General features: G+C 39.5%; 1 protein-coding gene and 1 non-coding gene across 3 annotated transcripts in view; both read right to left on the bottom strand.

Annotated features, from left to right (window-relative positions):
- The window catches only part of WDR76 (WD repeat domain 76), a 58064-nt gene that overhangs the window by 13381 nt on the left and 30560 nt on the right, over positions 1–14123 (bottom strand). For both annotated transcript variants that reach the window (XM_036266247.1, XM_036266238.1), the window contains exons 10-12: positions 11283–11500; positions 10342–10494; positions 6592–6645 (exon numbers count right to left, since the gene is read on the bottom strand). In XM_036266247.1, coding sequence (XP_036122140.1) covers positions 6592–6645; positions 10342–10494; positions 11283–11500 — 425 coding nt within the window. The remainder of the gene's footprint in view (positions 1–6591; positions 6646–10341; positions 10495–11282; positions 11501–14123) is intronic.
- LOC118621284 lies at positions 5178–5284 on the bottom strand. Its single transcript, XR_004957664.1, has one exon. It is a non-coding gene; the product is annotated as a U6 spliceosomal RNA (small nuclear RNA).

Raw genomic sequence — 14123 nt, 5'->3', positions numbered from 1 at the left:
CTAGCTTAACAGACCTTCCTGTTTTTTTTTAACACATAAAAACAGAAGCCCTGAAAATAAGAAATATGTAATCTGGTTACTGCTGTTTGATCAAGAGCTGTTGTTTCCATATTTGTATTCCTCAGATAACCAAATCATTTTATATTCCATACATCTATAAAATTAAAAATACATTTGAAGCTCAAAGAAAAAATATCACAAGGGATATCAGAAAAATGTTTGCAGAAAAATGAAAATACAACATACCAAAATGTATGGAATACTGTGAAAACAATACTAATAGAGAAATGTATAGCAGTAAACCCTTATGTTAAAAAAGATCTCAAAATCAACAACCTAACTCCACCTCAAGGAACAGAAGAAGGAAAAACGTTACTATACCCCAAGAAAAAAAAAGAATAAACAAAACCAAAAATTAGCAAAAAGAAGGAAATAATAAAAATCAGAACAGAGATACATGAAATAGAGATAGAAAAACAATATACAAAACTAAGAGTTGATTTTTTTAAAAGATTAACAAAATTAAGAAACTCTTAGCTAGACTAAGAAAATGCAAATAAGGAAAATCAGAAATGAAAGAGGAACGATTACAACTGATGTCACAAATAAAAAGGACCATAAGAAAATACTATGAACAATTATATGCTAACAAATTGGATAACCGAGAAGAAATGGATAAACTCCCAGAAACACACAACTTACCAAGACTGAATCACGAAGAAATAAAAAATCTAAATAGACCTACAACTAGTAAGGGAATTAAAAGTTATCAAACACCTCCCAAGTAGCTGGAGTGGGGGGGCGGGGGGAAGAAAAGCCCAGATCTGGCCAAGTGGCTCAGATGGTTGGAGCATCATCCTGTACACAAAAGGCTGTGCATTCAATCCCCAGCAAGGGCTCATACAGGAGGCAACCAATCAATGTTTCTCTCTCACATAAATGTTTCACCTGCCCTCTCCCTCTCTCTCTCCCCCTTCCTCTCTCTAAAAAACATATCCTCGGGTAAGGATTGAAAAGAAAAAAAGAAAAGCCCAGGACCAGATGACTTCACTGGAGAATTATAACAAATATTTAAAGAAGAATTAACACCAGTGTTCTCCAAACCCACCTATGAGGCTAGCCCTACATCCTGATATCAAATCCAGACAGGACTCTACAAGAAAAGAAAACTAAAGACTAATATCTCTGATGAATAATGATACAAAAATCCTCAACAAAATACTAGCAAACCAAATTCAACAGCAAAGTATTATACACCATGATCAAGTTGGATTTACACCTGGAAAGCAAGGATGGGGTTCAACATATAAAAATAATCAATGTAGCTCTGGCCAGTTTGGTTCAGCGGTTAGAGCGTCGGCCCACGAACCAGAGAGTCCTGAGTTGGGTTCCTGCTAAGGGCACATACCTCACTTGTAATTTGTCCCCGGCCCCGGTTGGGGTTGTGTGGGTGGCAACCACTGAAAGTGTCTCTCTCATGTCGATGTTTCTCTCTCTCTCTTTCCCCCTCTCTCCCTTCCACTCTATCTGAAGATAAATGCAAAAGTGTCCTCGGGTGAGGATAAAAAAAAATTAATGTAATATACCAATATTAACAGTATAAAGGACAAAAACCATATGATCATCTCAACTGATGCAGGAAAATCATTTGACAAAATTTAATGCCCTTTTATGATAAAAACACTCAAACTAAGAATAGAAGAAAACTATCTCAACATAATAAAGGCCATATATGAAAAGCCCATAGCTAATGTCAGACTCTGTGGTGAAAGACTGAAAACTTTAGCTCTAAGATCAGGAAAAAGGCCCACTCTCACCACTTCTATTCAACAGAGTACTAGAAATCTGGTAAAACTAGAGAACTGGGTAGGACTAGATACACCAATTTCCCTAACTTATGGGTCATTCACAACTTCACAGGTAACATGAAGTGTCCTGCATGTGAAGTGTTACCATTAAACCAACAAGTATTTGATAAGGGAGATACATTCTGAGCAGTCACATGACAGTCAATTACACAAGAAAAAGAAATAAAAGGCATCCATCCAAGTTGGAAAGGAAAAATTAAAATTATCTGTTTGCATGAAATGACCTTACATGTAGAAAAATTTTAAAGATTACACAACCACACACAAAAAAACCTGTTAAGTCCAGACAGTGTGGTTCAGTGGTTGAGCGTTGACCCATGCACCAAGGGGTCGCCCTTTCGATTCCTGGTCAGGGCACAAGCCCAGGTTGTGGGCCAAATTCCCAGTGGGAGGCATGCAGGAAGTGGCCAATCGATGTTCTCTCTCATTGATGTTTTATCTTTCTCTCCTTCTCCTTTCCTCTCTCTCTAAAATCAATAAAGAAAACAAATTTTTTTAAAGACTTGTTAAACTAAAATGGCCCTGGCCAGTGTAGCTCAATGGTTAGAGTGTAGGCCTGTGGACCCAAAGGGTCACGGGTTCAATTCCCAGTCAAGGGCACATACCTGGGTTGCAGATTCAATCCCCGGCCCTGGTAGGGGTGCATGCAGAAGGCAACAAATTGATGTGTCTCTCTCATATTGATGTTTGTCTGTCTGTCTGTCTGTCTCTCTTTCTCTATCATGCTCTAACACCCCCTCCCTTCTACTCCCTCTAAAAATCAATGGAGAAAATATCCTCACATGAGTATTAAAAAAATTATAAATAAATAGATTTCAGAAAAGTTGCAGGATACAAAATCAACATGCAAAAATCAGTTGCATTCTACACTAACCAATCTCTACCAAAATCCCAATGGCATGTTTTGCAGAAATAAAAACCAAAAATCCTAAAATTAATATGGAATCTCAAGAGATCATAAATAGCCAAAACAATCTTATAAAAGAACAAAGTTGGTGGCCTCAAACTTCCTGATTTCAAAACATACTAAAGAGCAACAGTAATAAAGATACTGTGGTACTGGCAAAAATACAGAACAATGGAAAAGAATAGGAAGCCCAGAAATAAACCCTCATGTATATGGTCAAATGATCAAGAGTGTTAAGACTATAAAACGAGGACAGGATAATCTCTCTAACAAATAGTGCTGGGAATTACTGGATATCTACATGCAAAAGGATAAAGTTAGACAGTAAAAATTAACTCAAAATGAATTAAAGACCCAAACATAACACCTTAAATTATAAAATTCCTAGAAGAAAACATAGAGAAAAAGCTTCAGGCATTGGATTTGGCAATGATTTCTTGGATATGACACCAAATGTAGCAAAAGCAAAAATAGACAAATAGGACTACATCAAACTTTAAAATCCTGTGCACCTAAGGAAACAACAAAGTGAAAAGGCAACCTACAAAATGGTAGATGTTGCCCTGGCTGGTTTGGCTCAGTGAGTTGGAGCATCGGGCCGTGGACAAAAGAGTTTCGGGTTCGATTCCAGTCAAGGGCACGGACCTTGGTTGCAGTTCAGTCCCTGGCCCTGGTCAGGGCTGAGTGGTAGGCAACCAATCGATGTGTCTCTCTCACGTTGATGTTTTTCTCTTTTTCTCTTTCTCTCTCTCTCCCTCCCTCTCTCACACTCTATCTGGAGATAAATGGGAAATTATCCTTGAGTGAGGATTTAAAAAACAAAAAAAATGGCAGTTGTTTCCAAATCATGTATTTGATAAGCGGTTAATATGCAGAATATGTAAGGAACTCCTACAACTCAACAACAAAAATGGCCCAATTCAGAAATAGGCAAAAGACTTAAGCAGACAATTGTCCAAAGAAGATACACAAATGGCCAACAAGCATATGAAAAGATCTGCAACATCAGTAATCATTAGAGAAATGAAAATCAACACCACAATATTATCTCACACCCTTTAGGATAATCACAAACAAACAAAAAACGAGAAAACAAGTATTGATGAATATATAGAAGTTAGAACCCTGGTACACTCTTGGTGGAAATGTAAAATGTTGTGGCCACTATGGAAAAACAGTATAAAGGTTCCTCAAAAAATTAAAAATAGAATTACCATATGACACATTAAAATCCTTCTGGTATCTATCCAAAAATATTCAAAGCAGGATCTTGAAGAGATGTTTACACACCCATGTTCACTGCAGCATTTTTCATAATAGCCAAGAGATTAAACCAACTCAAATGTCCAACAACAGCCCTGGCCGGTTTGGCTCAGCAGTTAGAGCATCAGCCTGCGGTCCAGAGAGATCCAGGTTCGGTTCCCGCTAAGGGCACATACCTCAGTTACAGTTTGTCCCCGGCCCTGGTTAGTCGTGCAGGTGGCAACCACTCGATGTGTCCCTTTCACATCGATGTTTCTCTCTCTTTCTCTCTTCCTCTCTCTCCCTCCCACTCTATCTGAACAAAAAATGAAAAATGTCCTTGGTGAGGATAAAAAAACAAAACAAATGTCCAACAACAGATGAATAAAGAAAATGAGGTATAGACATACATGAAATATTATGCAGCCTTAAAAAAGAGGAGGAGAGCCCTGGCCGGTTTGGCTCAGCGGTTAGAGCGTCGGCCTGCGGTCTGGAAAGACCCGGGTTCGGTTCCCGCTAAGGGCATGTACTTCGGTTGCAGTTTGTCCCCGGCCCTGGTTGGTCGTGCGGGTGGCAGCCACTTGATGTGTCCCTTCACATCGATGTTTCTGTCTCTCTCTCCCTTCCTCTCTCTCCCTCCCACTCTATCTGTACAAAAAAATGGAAAAATATCCTCGGGTGAGGATAAAAAAAAAAAGAGGAGGAGATACTGTCACATGCTAGAACACGGATGATCTGAAAGAACATGTTGATAAATGAAGTAAGTCAGTCACAATATGACAAATGCTGTATGATTCCTCTCATATAAAATATCTGAAGAGGTCAAAATCACAGAAATAGAAATTAGAAAGATGGTTGCCAGGGTCTGAGGCAGAGGGAAGAAAGAATTAATATTTAATGCACAAAGAAGTTTCAGTTTTGCAAGATGAAAAAGTTCTAAAAATCTGTTGTACAATAATGCAAATATACCTAACACTATTGAACAGTACACTTAAAAATGGTTAAGGTAGTGAATTTAATGTTGTGTGTTTATAATAACAAATTAAAATTTAAAAAATACATTTGGGGCTCTTTACAGCTCTTCATAGCAAAAAGAAAAATACTGCCCTTTTATTCTCTATACTTTCATATCATTAACAACCCTTTGGGTTTTTTTTTTTTTTAATATGAAACGCTTCACGAATTTGAGAGTCATCCTTGCACAGGGGCCATGCTAATCTTCTCTGTATCGTTCCAACTTTAGTATATGTGATGCCGAAGCGAGCACTAACAACCCTTTCTTATTAAAGAAGTATGGACTACAGAGAACCACATTTCCCACTGCCATTCAATGGCGCTATCTTTAATGAAAATTCATACTGACCCCAGAATCATCACCCTAAATAAATGTTTTAAAAACACAAATTAGGCCCTGGCCGGTTTGGCTCAGCGGTTAGAGCGTCGGCCTGCAGTCCTGAGAGACCCGGGTTCGGTTCCCGCTAAGGGCACGTACCTCGGTTGCAGTTTGTCCCTGGCCTTGGTTGGTCGTACGGGTGGCAGCCACTCGATGTGTTCCTTTCACATCGATGTTTCTCTCTCTCTCTCTGTTCCTCTCTCTCCCTCCCACTCTACCTGAACAAAAAATGGAAAAATGTCCTCGGGTGAGGATAAAAAAAAAAAAAAAAAAACACAAATTAGGCCCTGGCCAGTTTGGCTGAGCGGTTAGAGCACTGGCCCATGGACCAGAGAGTTCTGGGTTCGGCTCCCACTAAGGGCACGTACCTCAGTTGCACTTTGTCCCCGGCCCCGATTGGGGTTGTGTGAGTGGCAATCACTCCATGTGTCTCTCTCATATTGATGTTTCTTTCTCTCTCTCTCCCTCCTGCTCTATCTGAAGAAAAATGTAAAAGTGTCCTCAGGTGAGGATTAAAAAAAACATACACAAATTAGAAACTAATAAACTAGAATAAAGTTTGAAAAAGGAAATGAAGAAATTTGTGGAAAAGAAGACAAATATACTTACATATAGCCTCTATAGACTATAAAACTCATGAAGCAACAATCAACATATATTGTTCACCCTGTCCACAACTTCATAAATACTGAAAAGAGGGATGTCTAGGAAAAAGGCTTTGAGTAAAATTTGGTATAAAATACATACATTAAAAGTAGTAGATGTAAATAGAGGGTAACCAAAGAAATAAAGTAAGTGGGAGGGTAGGGAAATACTCTTAAGCCCAGAACAAACAGGCACAAACAGAGCTTCAGCTACCCTCATCAACAGGTTACAGTCTTCTTTAATAATATAACATGAATAATGCAGGTTGGAATAAATTCATTCGCCTTAACCAAAAATAACCACCCAGCTTCAGAGAACAAGTACTGATTAAAAGAGATTGAATCTCTTTATAAACATAGGAACCCTGGAAGCATTAACTCTTCTGGATAGGAGAGGAACATGGGGACACTTACACAATATAACACAAAAATCAGACCTATTACATCTCTTTGACGATCAGATAAGTTAATGTATGTACTCCAACAAACAGCTCATAGTAATTCAAGGTCTACATTATTTGGCATCTGGAAACCTACCTGATGGTGGTGAGAAGAGGAATCTGAGAGGATATACAGCTGCTGTCAAAAATTCTGCAAAATAAAGAACAAGAATAAAGTAACACTCTTTTTATTATTTCTTGCAAATTTTCTGAAAAAAACATCACCGTTTTTAATAACCTTTTCATTGGTTCATGACATGAAATGATTGTTATTTTTAAATATATAGAGTCAGGAGCTAATAAACCTCAGCTAATATATTTAACAAAAGTTACAAGGAATATTATAAAATTTAGTGTTTATTTGTATTGTAGAAATAATTTATTTAAACACTATTACTCCAGCCCTGGCCGGTTTGGCTCAGCGGTTAGAGCGTCCACCTGCGGTCTGGAGAGACCCGGGTTCGGTTCCCGCTAAGGGCATGTACCTCGGTTGCAGTTTGTCCCCGGCCCTGGTTGGTCGTGCGGGTGGCAGCCACTCTATGTGTCCCTTTCACATCGATATTTCCCTCTCTCTCTCTTCCTCTCTCTCCCTCCCACTCTATCTGTACAAAAAATGGAAAAATGTCCTCGGGCGAGGATAAAAATAAATAAATAAATAAATAAACACTATTACTCCAAATTTAAAATGTACATTCTAAAATAATAATCTGCACCCTAGCCAGTTTGACTCAGTGGTTACAGCACTGGCCTGAGTTCCATAGAGACCTGGGTTCAGTTCCCCCTAAGGGCACGTGCCTCAGTTGCAGTTTGTCCCCGACCCTTGTTGGGTCGTGCCGGAGGCAGCCACTCAATGTGTCCCTTTCACGTCGATGTTTCTCTCTCTCTCTCTCTCTTCCTCTCTCTCCTTCCCACTCTATCTGAACAAAAACTGGAAAACTGTCCTCGGGTGAGGATTAAAAAAATAATAATCAAAAAATAAAATAATAGCCCTGGCCGGTTTGGTTCAGCAGTTGGAGCGTCGGCCTGCGGTACAGAGAGATCCGGGTTCGGTTCCCGCTAAGGACACGTACCTTGGTTGCAGTTTGTTCCCGGCCCTGGTTGGTCGTGTGGGTGGCAGCCACTCGATGTGTCCCTTCACATCGATGTTTCTCTCTCTCTCTCTCTCTCCCTCCCTCCCTCCGGCTCTATCTGAACAAAAAATGGAAAAATGTCCTCGGGTGAGGATTAAAAAAATAAATAAATAAAAATAAAAAAATAAATAAAATAATAATCTGGATTTTAAAACTATATTCAGATTCAGAGTAATATAAGTCATACATAAGGTATGTGGTCTAAAAATGCAAAAGCACATGGCTGCATCAAGAGCAATTTTCTTATCAGTTGAGGGCCTGGTATAGTCATTTCCAGGTGCTGGCAAGTCTAAGACCCAATCAAGAAGAGAAGTTCTTGTGAGGCACCTGCAGGAGTTCAGAAGCCTCCACCAGGTACCCTGGCAGAAAGAAACAAACCATATCAGCACCACCTTCCCCTTCTCCTTACACCTAGCTATTCCAGTACAGTTTCTTGGCACTGGAGCTCATTGCTTTATTAGGTTACAGTCGTCCCTCGCCACTTCGCACTTCGACTTTCACGGCTTCACTCTATCGCAGTTTTTTCAAATATATTCATTAAAAAGTTGATCAAGACAGTGAAAATGATATAGCACACGCTCGATTGTCTGAGTGAATTATACACCCCTGTATTACAATTAAAATTAAAATTACTGTTCATATGGACTCTAGGCCTATGTATTCGAGCACCCCAGGAATCCTTCAACACCAGGTGCAACTGCTAGAGTCTGGAACGAATTAACTGCGATAAACGAGGGACGACTGTACTAGAAAGCCAAATCCCTAATAGCTAGTGTAGTAAGAATAAACTCTACAGTGTAAATGAACAGGAATGGGACAAATAGGTAGCTGTTGAGACAAAGGATACTGCAGAGGTGGAAAGGAAACACTTTAAGCTGCCACTGCCTAGTGACTAAATCTCTTAAGGTACCACCTGGTAATACTCAAAGACCACTAGAAATTAACTGAGCTACACACTGTAGACCAAGCTCTTCCCAACAGATGGGTCTAAACAGAAATTACATGCTTTTCTAGAGCCTGACTCACAGTATACATCCAACAGCTCCTTGTTCAACAAATAATGAATGAATTACAAAGTCACTTAAGGCAAAACTCTCATAAACAGAAATTGCTTGCAATGTTAAGCAAAATCATAAACCCGAGAAGAAAACAAAATCATTTTCCTTTGTGATTGTATTAACATTCTCCACATCTTTTTTTATTGGCATTATTTTCTATTTTTTATTCAACTGGCTTATATTACATTAATTTTTTTTTTTTTAGAGAGAGAGGAAGGAAGAGGGAGAGAGAAATAGAAACATCGATGAGAGCCCTGGCCGGTTGGGCTCAGCGGTTACAGTGTTGGCCCACAGACTAAAGAATCTCAGGTTCGATTCCAGTTAAGGGCACCTACTTCAGTTGCAGTTCGTCCCCAGCCGTGCTCAGGATCATGCAGGAAGCAACCAGTCAATGGGTCCCTCTCACGTTGATGTTTCTCCCTCTCTCTCCTTCTCTCTCCCTCTCACTCCCTCCCAAATGGAAAAATATCTCAGGTGAGGATTAAAAAAACATAAAAAATAAAAAGAAACATCAATGACAGAGAACATCAGTTGGTCACCACCTACATGCCTCACACTGGGGATCGGGCCCACAACCTAGGCATGTACCCTGACCAAGAATCAAACCAGCAACTTCTTGGTGCATGGGTTGACACTCAACCAGAGCCACACCGGCCAGGCTATGTTACATTTTTAAAACCACTTTTAGGATGTAGCTATAGAAAAGTACCAAAGCTGAAACCATAAAACTATATCTACTAGTTTGTATAGAAGCCCAATTTTGCTATCTTTTCTACTTGCCCATGGCCTGGGACTCTGCAACTTTCATTCTTGTAGAATAGAACCTACTATCTCCAAAGTAAGAGCTTCTCCCTGTGCTAAAATGACTTCCCTTTCAAGATATCACAAGCCTGCTTCCACTGCAATTTCTGGAATTGTTTAGTGCTGACAGGGAAGCCTGATGTGGATTTCCCAGGATAGCTACAGACCTTCCTTGTCAATATTAAGGAAATTCCAGATACGAAAACTGCTCACCCTGTCCTGGCAGGTTTGGCTCAGCAGTTAGAGTGTTGGCCCGTGGACCAAAGAGTCTCAGGTTTGATTCTGGTCAAGAGCACATACCTTGGTTGCAGTTTGGTCCCTGGCCCTGGTCAGGGTTGTGAGGGAGGCAAGCAATTGATGTGTCTCGCTCACGTCAATGTTTCTCTCTCTCTCTCCCTCCCACTCTATCTGAAGATAAATGGAAAAATATGCTTGGGTGAGGATTAAAAAAAACAAACTGCTAAGCCTGGGCCAGTGTGGATCAGTTGGTTGACCATCATCCCATGCACCAAAAGGTCGCTGGTTTCATTCCTGGTCAGGAAACGTGCCCAGGTTGTAGGCTTGATCCTCAGTTGCGGTGCCTGTGGGAGGCAGCCAAATGATGTTACACTATCACACTGATGTCTCTCTCTCTCTCTCTTCCTCTCTAAAATCAACAAAAACATATATTTTTAAAAAACTGAAGAGAAAAAGAAAAACAACTGCTGAAGAGCCATCAAATATAGGTCATAAATCTTCAGGAGCCTAGATATAGCCATAAAACAATAGCACCAGTGATTGAAAGCTACTAGTTTACTGACACAGTAGCTAAAGACAATTTAGATTCCTTAACAACATATTTCTGTCTTCCCAATTTACCTCAGCTTACAATCAGCACATGTGGTCACTACTCTGTTACCAGTAAGAGGTGAAAAATAAGCAGAAGCAATGCTCTTTGTGTGTTCAGTCAAAGAAATCAACGGCTGGCTTCCCTTGGGATTCAGGTGCCTTGCATCATAAATATGAACATCGCTGTAACGAAGAAATAATGCTCAGTGTTACCACAGTACATGTAAGCCTCTAGAACATTGCTAACCATAAATTAGAGACTCAAATACTCACTACATTGAAGAACATTTAAGACAGTACCCTCTAACCTGCATTAATTTTACAAAGACTAGTAAAGATTAAAAATATTACAAAAATTCCAAAACTAAAGCATAACAATGTAACCAGTGGGTATAGAGAGATGAGAGTCTAGTTGGTTTTCCAATCTCTCCAAGAAAATAATTAACACAGACCAATAAGTTATAAGTCACATATAACTTTTATTTTTTACAAGTTTTCTTCTCAAAAGACTAGAAGTAAATGCATTTGATGCTAAGGAGAACAAAAATGTGTACTTGTTTCAATACTTTATTTATTAAATCCAAAAGAATCTCTCATTTAAAAAAAAATAACACTAAAAAAACCCTGTAGAAAGAAAAATTATTCAGCTGTGAATATCACAAAGGTCAGATGTATTTAACAACCAAATTGAAATATTATTACTAATATTCCTAAATCATAGCCCTGGCTGGTACGGCTCAGTTGGTTGATGCCCCAACCCATTCCATTCCTGGTCAGGGCACATACTTAGGTTGCAGGTTTAATAACCAATCTGAGCACATGGGGGGAGGCAACCAATAAATGTTTCAATCTCACATCAATGTTTCTCTCTCTCTCCCTTCCTCTTTCTCTAAAATCAATAAAAGCATGTCCTCAGGCAAGGATTTTTTTTAAAAAAAGGTCTAAATCATAAAATTTTATGAAAAACATACCTTAATCCTGCCATCATGAAATACTGTCTATGCAGTGGGTGAACATGAACAGTTCTTATTTTTCTCAAAGAAGAATTGATAAGTTTCTCATAAGAAGTTCCAGGTGTCCGTCTATCCACCAATGACATACTTCCATCCCAGTGTCCTACTAGTAAAGTGGAGGCATCTTCTGCCAAGAAGTCAAAGGAGGAAAAGCTGCTTCTCTCATTTCTGTATACCTAAGGATATAAGTAGCAATCAACTTCATATAACTCTTCTTCTAAAGAAAGCCAATGCATAAATTCTTTGATAAAAAAAGTATGAAACACTTTACCTAAAATAACCTCATTTATCCTCCATCATCCCCACAGGAAGCACAGGGCAAAATGATGATCCCCATTTACAGAGATGGAAACCAAGGCACTGATCAGCTATGAGACTCACTTAAATCAAAGGGCCCATCCACCCATGTCAGGTCTATATCCCAAAATCTCTTAAATCCAATAAACCTCAGTTGCTGATCTACCCTGTGAAACTAGGAAAAGGACAGACTCTGAATTCTACCCAGTTGAAATACCTTAATATACCAAATAACTGTGCCAATAAATTCCAAGATATATGGCTGAATTCTCACCTACTCTGATGGAAGTAAGTGTAAAGAGATACGAAATTCTGACAGCTGAGCAGGATACGTCTACCAAAATATGTAATGCTCATACCTAATAATTTCAATAAGATATATATAAGGATGCCTGCTGAAAGATTGCTTACAATAGCAATAAAATACAATCTACCCCCAACTGTGTGGCTCAGTTGGTTGGAGCGTTGTCTCTTTATATGAAAAAATTTGAGGGTATGATTCCGGGTCAGGGAGCATACCTAGGTTTCAGGTTTGATCCCCAGTCAGGGCACGTACGGGAGGCAAAAAATTGATGTTTCTCTTTCACGTCGATGTTTGTTTCATTCTTTCTCTCTCTCTCACACACATATCAAAGTTTCTCTCTCTCTTTCTCTCTCTCAAATTAATGGACATGTCCTTGGGTGACGATTAAAAAATTAAGAAAATATGAGAGACAATCTCTTTTATTTTATTTTTGTTCAGATAGAGTGGGAAGGGAAAAAGGAAGAGAGAGAGAGAGAGAGAGAGAAACATCGATGTGAAAGGGACACATTGAGTGGTTGCCACCTGCACTACCCAACCAGGGCTGGGGACAAACTACAACTGAGGTACATGCCCTTAGCGGGAATCAAACCCGGGTCTCTCAGTACCGCTGGCCGACGCTCTAACCACTGAGCCAAACCGACCAATGTCCACCAAAAGAGATGTGGTTAAATAAATGATGGTACATCTGGGGTAAATTTGGTTTTTGTGTGTGTGTGGTTTTTTGTATCCTCACCTGAGAACATTTTTTGCATTTATCTTCAAATAGAGCGGGAGGGAGAGAGAGAGGAAGAGAGAAAGAGAAAAACATTGACGTGAGAGAAACACATCAACTGGTTGCCACCCACATGATTCCAACCGGGGCCAGTGACAAACTGCAACCGAGGTGCGTGCCTTTAGCAGGAACCGAACCTGGGACTCTCTGATCCATGGGCCAACGCTCTAACTGCTGAGCCAAACTGGCCAGGGCAAGAATGGGGTAGATTTGTATTATAAACTGTCCAAGATATACTAGTAAGTAAAAAAACATGTTGCAAAAAAGTATGTATATAGTATGAATCCACTAGTGCAAAGAAAAAAGTCTCTATCTATATGCCTGTAAGTATGTGTGTACTTCCTAGTATATACCGAAGAATACAAGAATAAGAGAATGTAGGAAGGGCAGATTTGCTTTGCATATCCTATCTACAATGTTTTATCATGAACATGTATTATTTTTTTTAACCACTTATAATCCACAATACTATTCACTTTGGGTTCAGGGCTCACACAAATAAGAAATAAAAAATAAATGTAGAATGTATCAGTACTCAAGTAGGAGAGGATGACCACTATTCTTACTGTTGAATCATGAACTGCTGCTGATTTTAAGTTTTAATAATAAATATTAATATAAACCAAGATTAACAAATTAATATACCAAAGGCATTCCAACTACACCCACAGAAACCCAGTATACATAAATGAAACTTGAAGTATTCAGTCAGTATATTAAAATGGTTAAGTGCAGCCCGGTCAGTGTGGCTCAGTAATTGAATGTCAACCCATGTACCAAGAGGTTGCCAGTTTGATTCCTGGTCAGAGCACATGCCCACATTGTGTGCCAAATCCCCAGTGGGGAGCATGCAGGAGGTGGCCAATTGATGTTCTCTCTCATCGATGTTTCTATCTCTCTCTCCCTCTCCCTTCCTCTCTCTCTAAAATCAATAAAGAAAAAAAATTAAAATGGTTAAGTACAGAGGCTTTGAAGTCAGACAGACCCAAATACAAATTCTAGTTCTGCCATTTACGTCCTTAAGCAAGCTAATAAACCTCTTTACCTGTGTTTTCAACTGTTAAATGGGGATAACATTACCTATTATTTCATGAAGTAATATAAAGCTTAATAACATATAAAATGCACACTCAAGTTAATGCCTAACACATCGGTCGTATCAGGAACAAAGTACTAACACCTGCAACATTATGGATGAATTTTAAAAGCATTGTGCTAGCCCTGGCTGGTTTGGCTCAGCAGTTAGAGCTTCGGCCTGCAGTCCAGAGAGACCCAGGTTCAGTTCCCGCTAAGGGCATGTACCTCGGTTGCAGTTCGTCCCTAGCCCTGGTTGGGTCGTGCGGGTGGCAGCCACTCAATGTGTCCCTTTCATGTCGATGTCTCTCTCTCTTTCTTCCTCTCTCTCCCTCCCACTCTATCTGAATAA

The sequence above is a fragment of the Molossus molossus genome, unplaced genomic scaffold (assembly GCF_014108415.1).
Source record: "Molossus molossus isolate mMolMol1 unplaced genomic scaffold, mMolMol1.p scaffold_m16_p_1, whole genome shotgun sequence".
NCBI lineage: Eukaryota > Metazoa > Chordata > Mammalia > Chiroptera > Molossidae > Molossus > Molossus molossus.
This window is presented reverse-complemented; position numbering and strand designations above follow the sequence as displayed.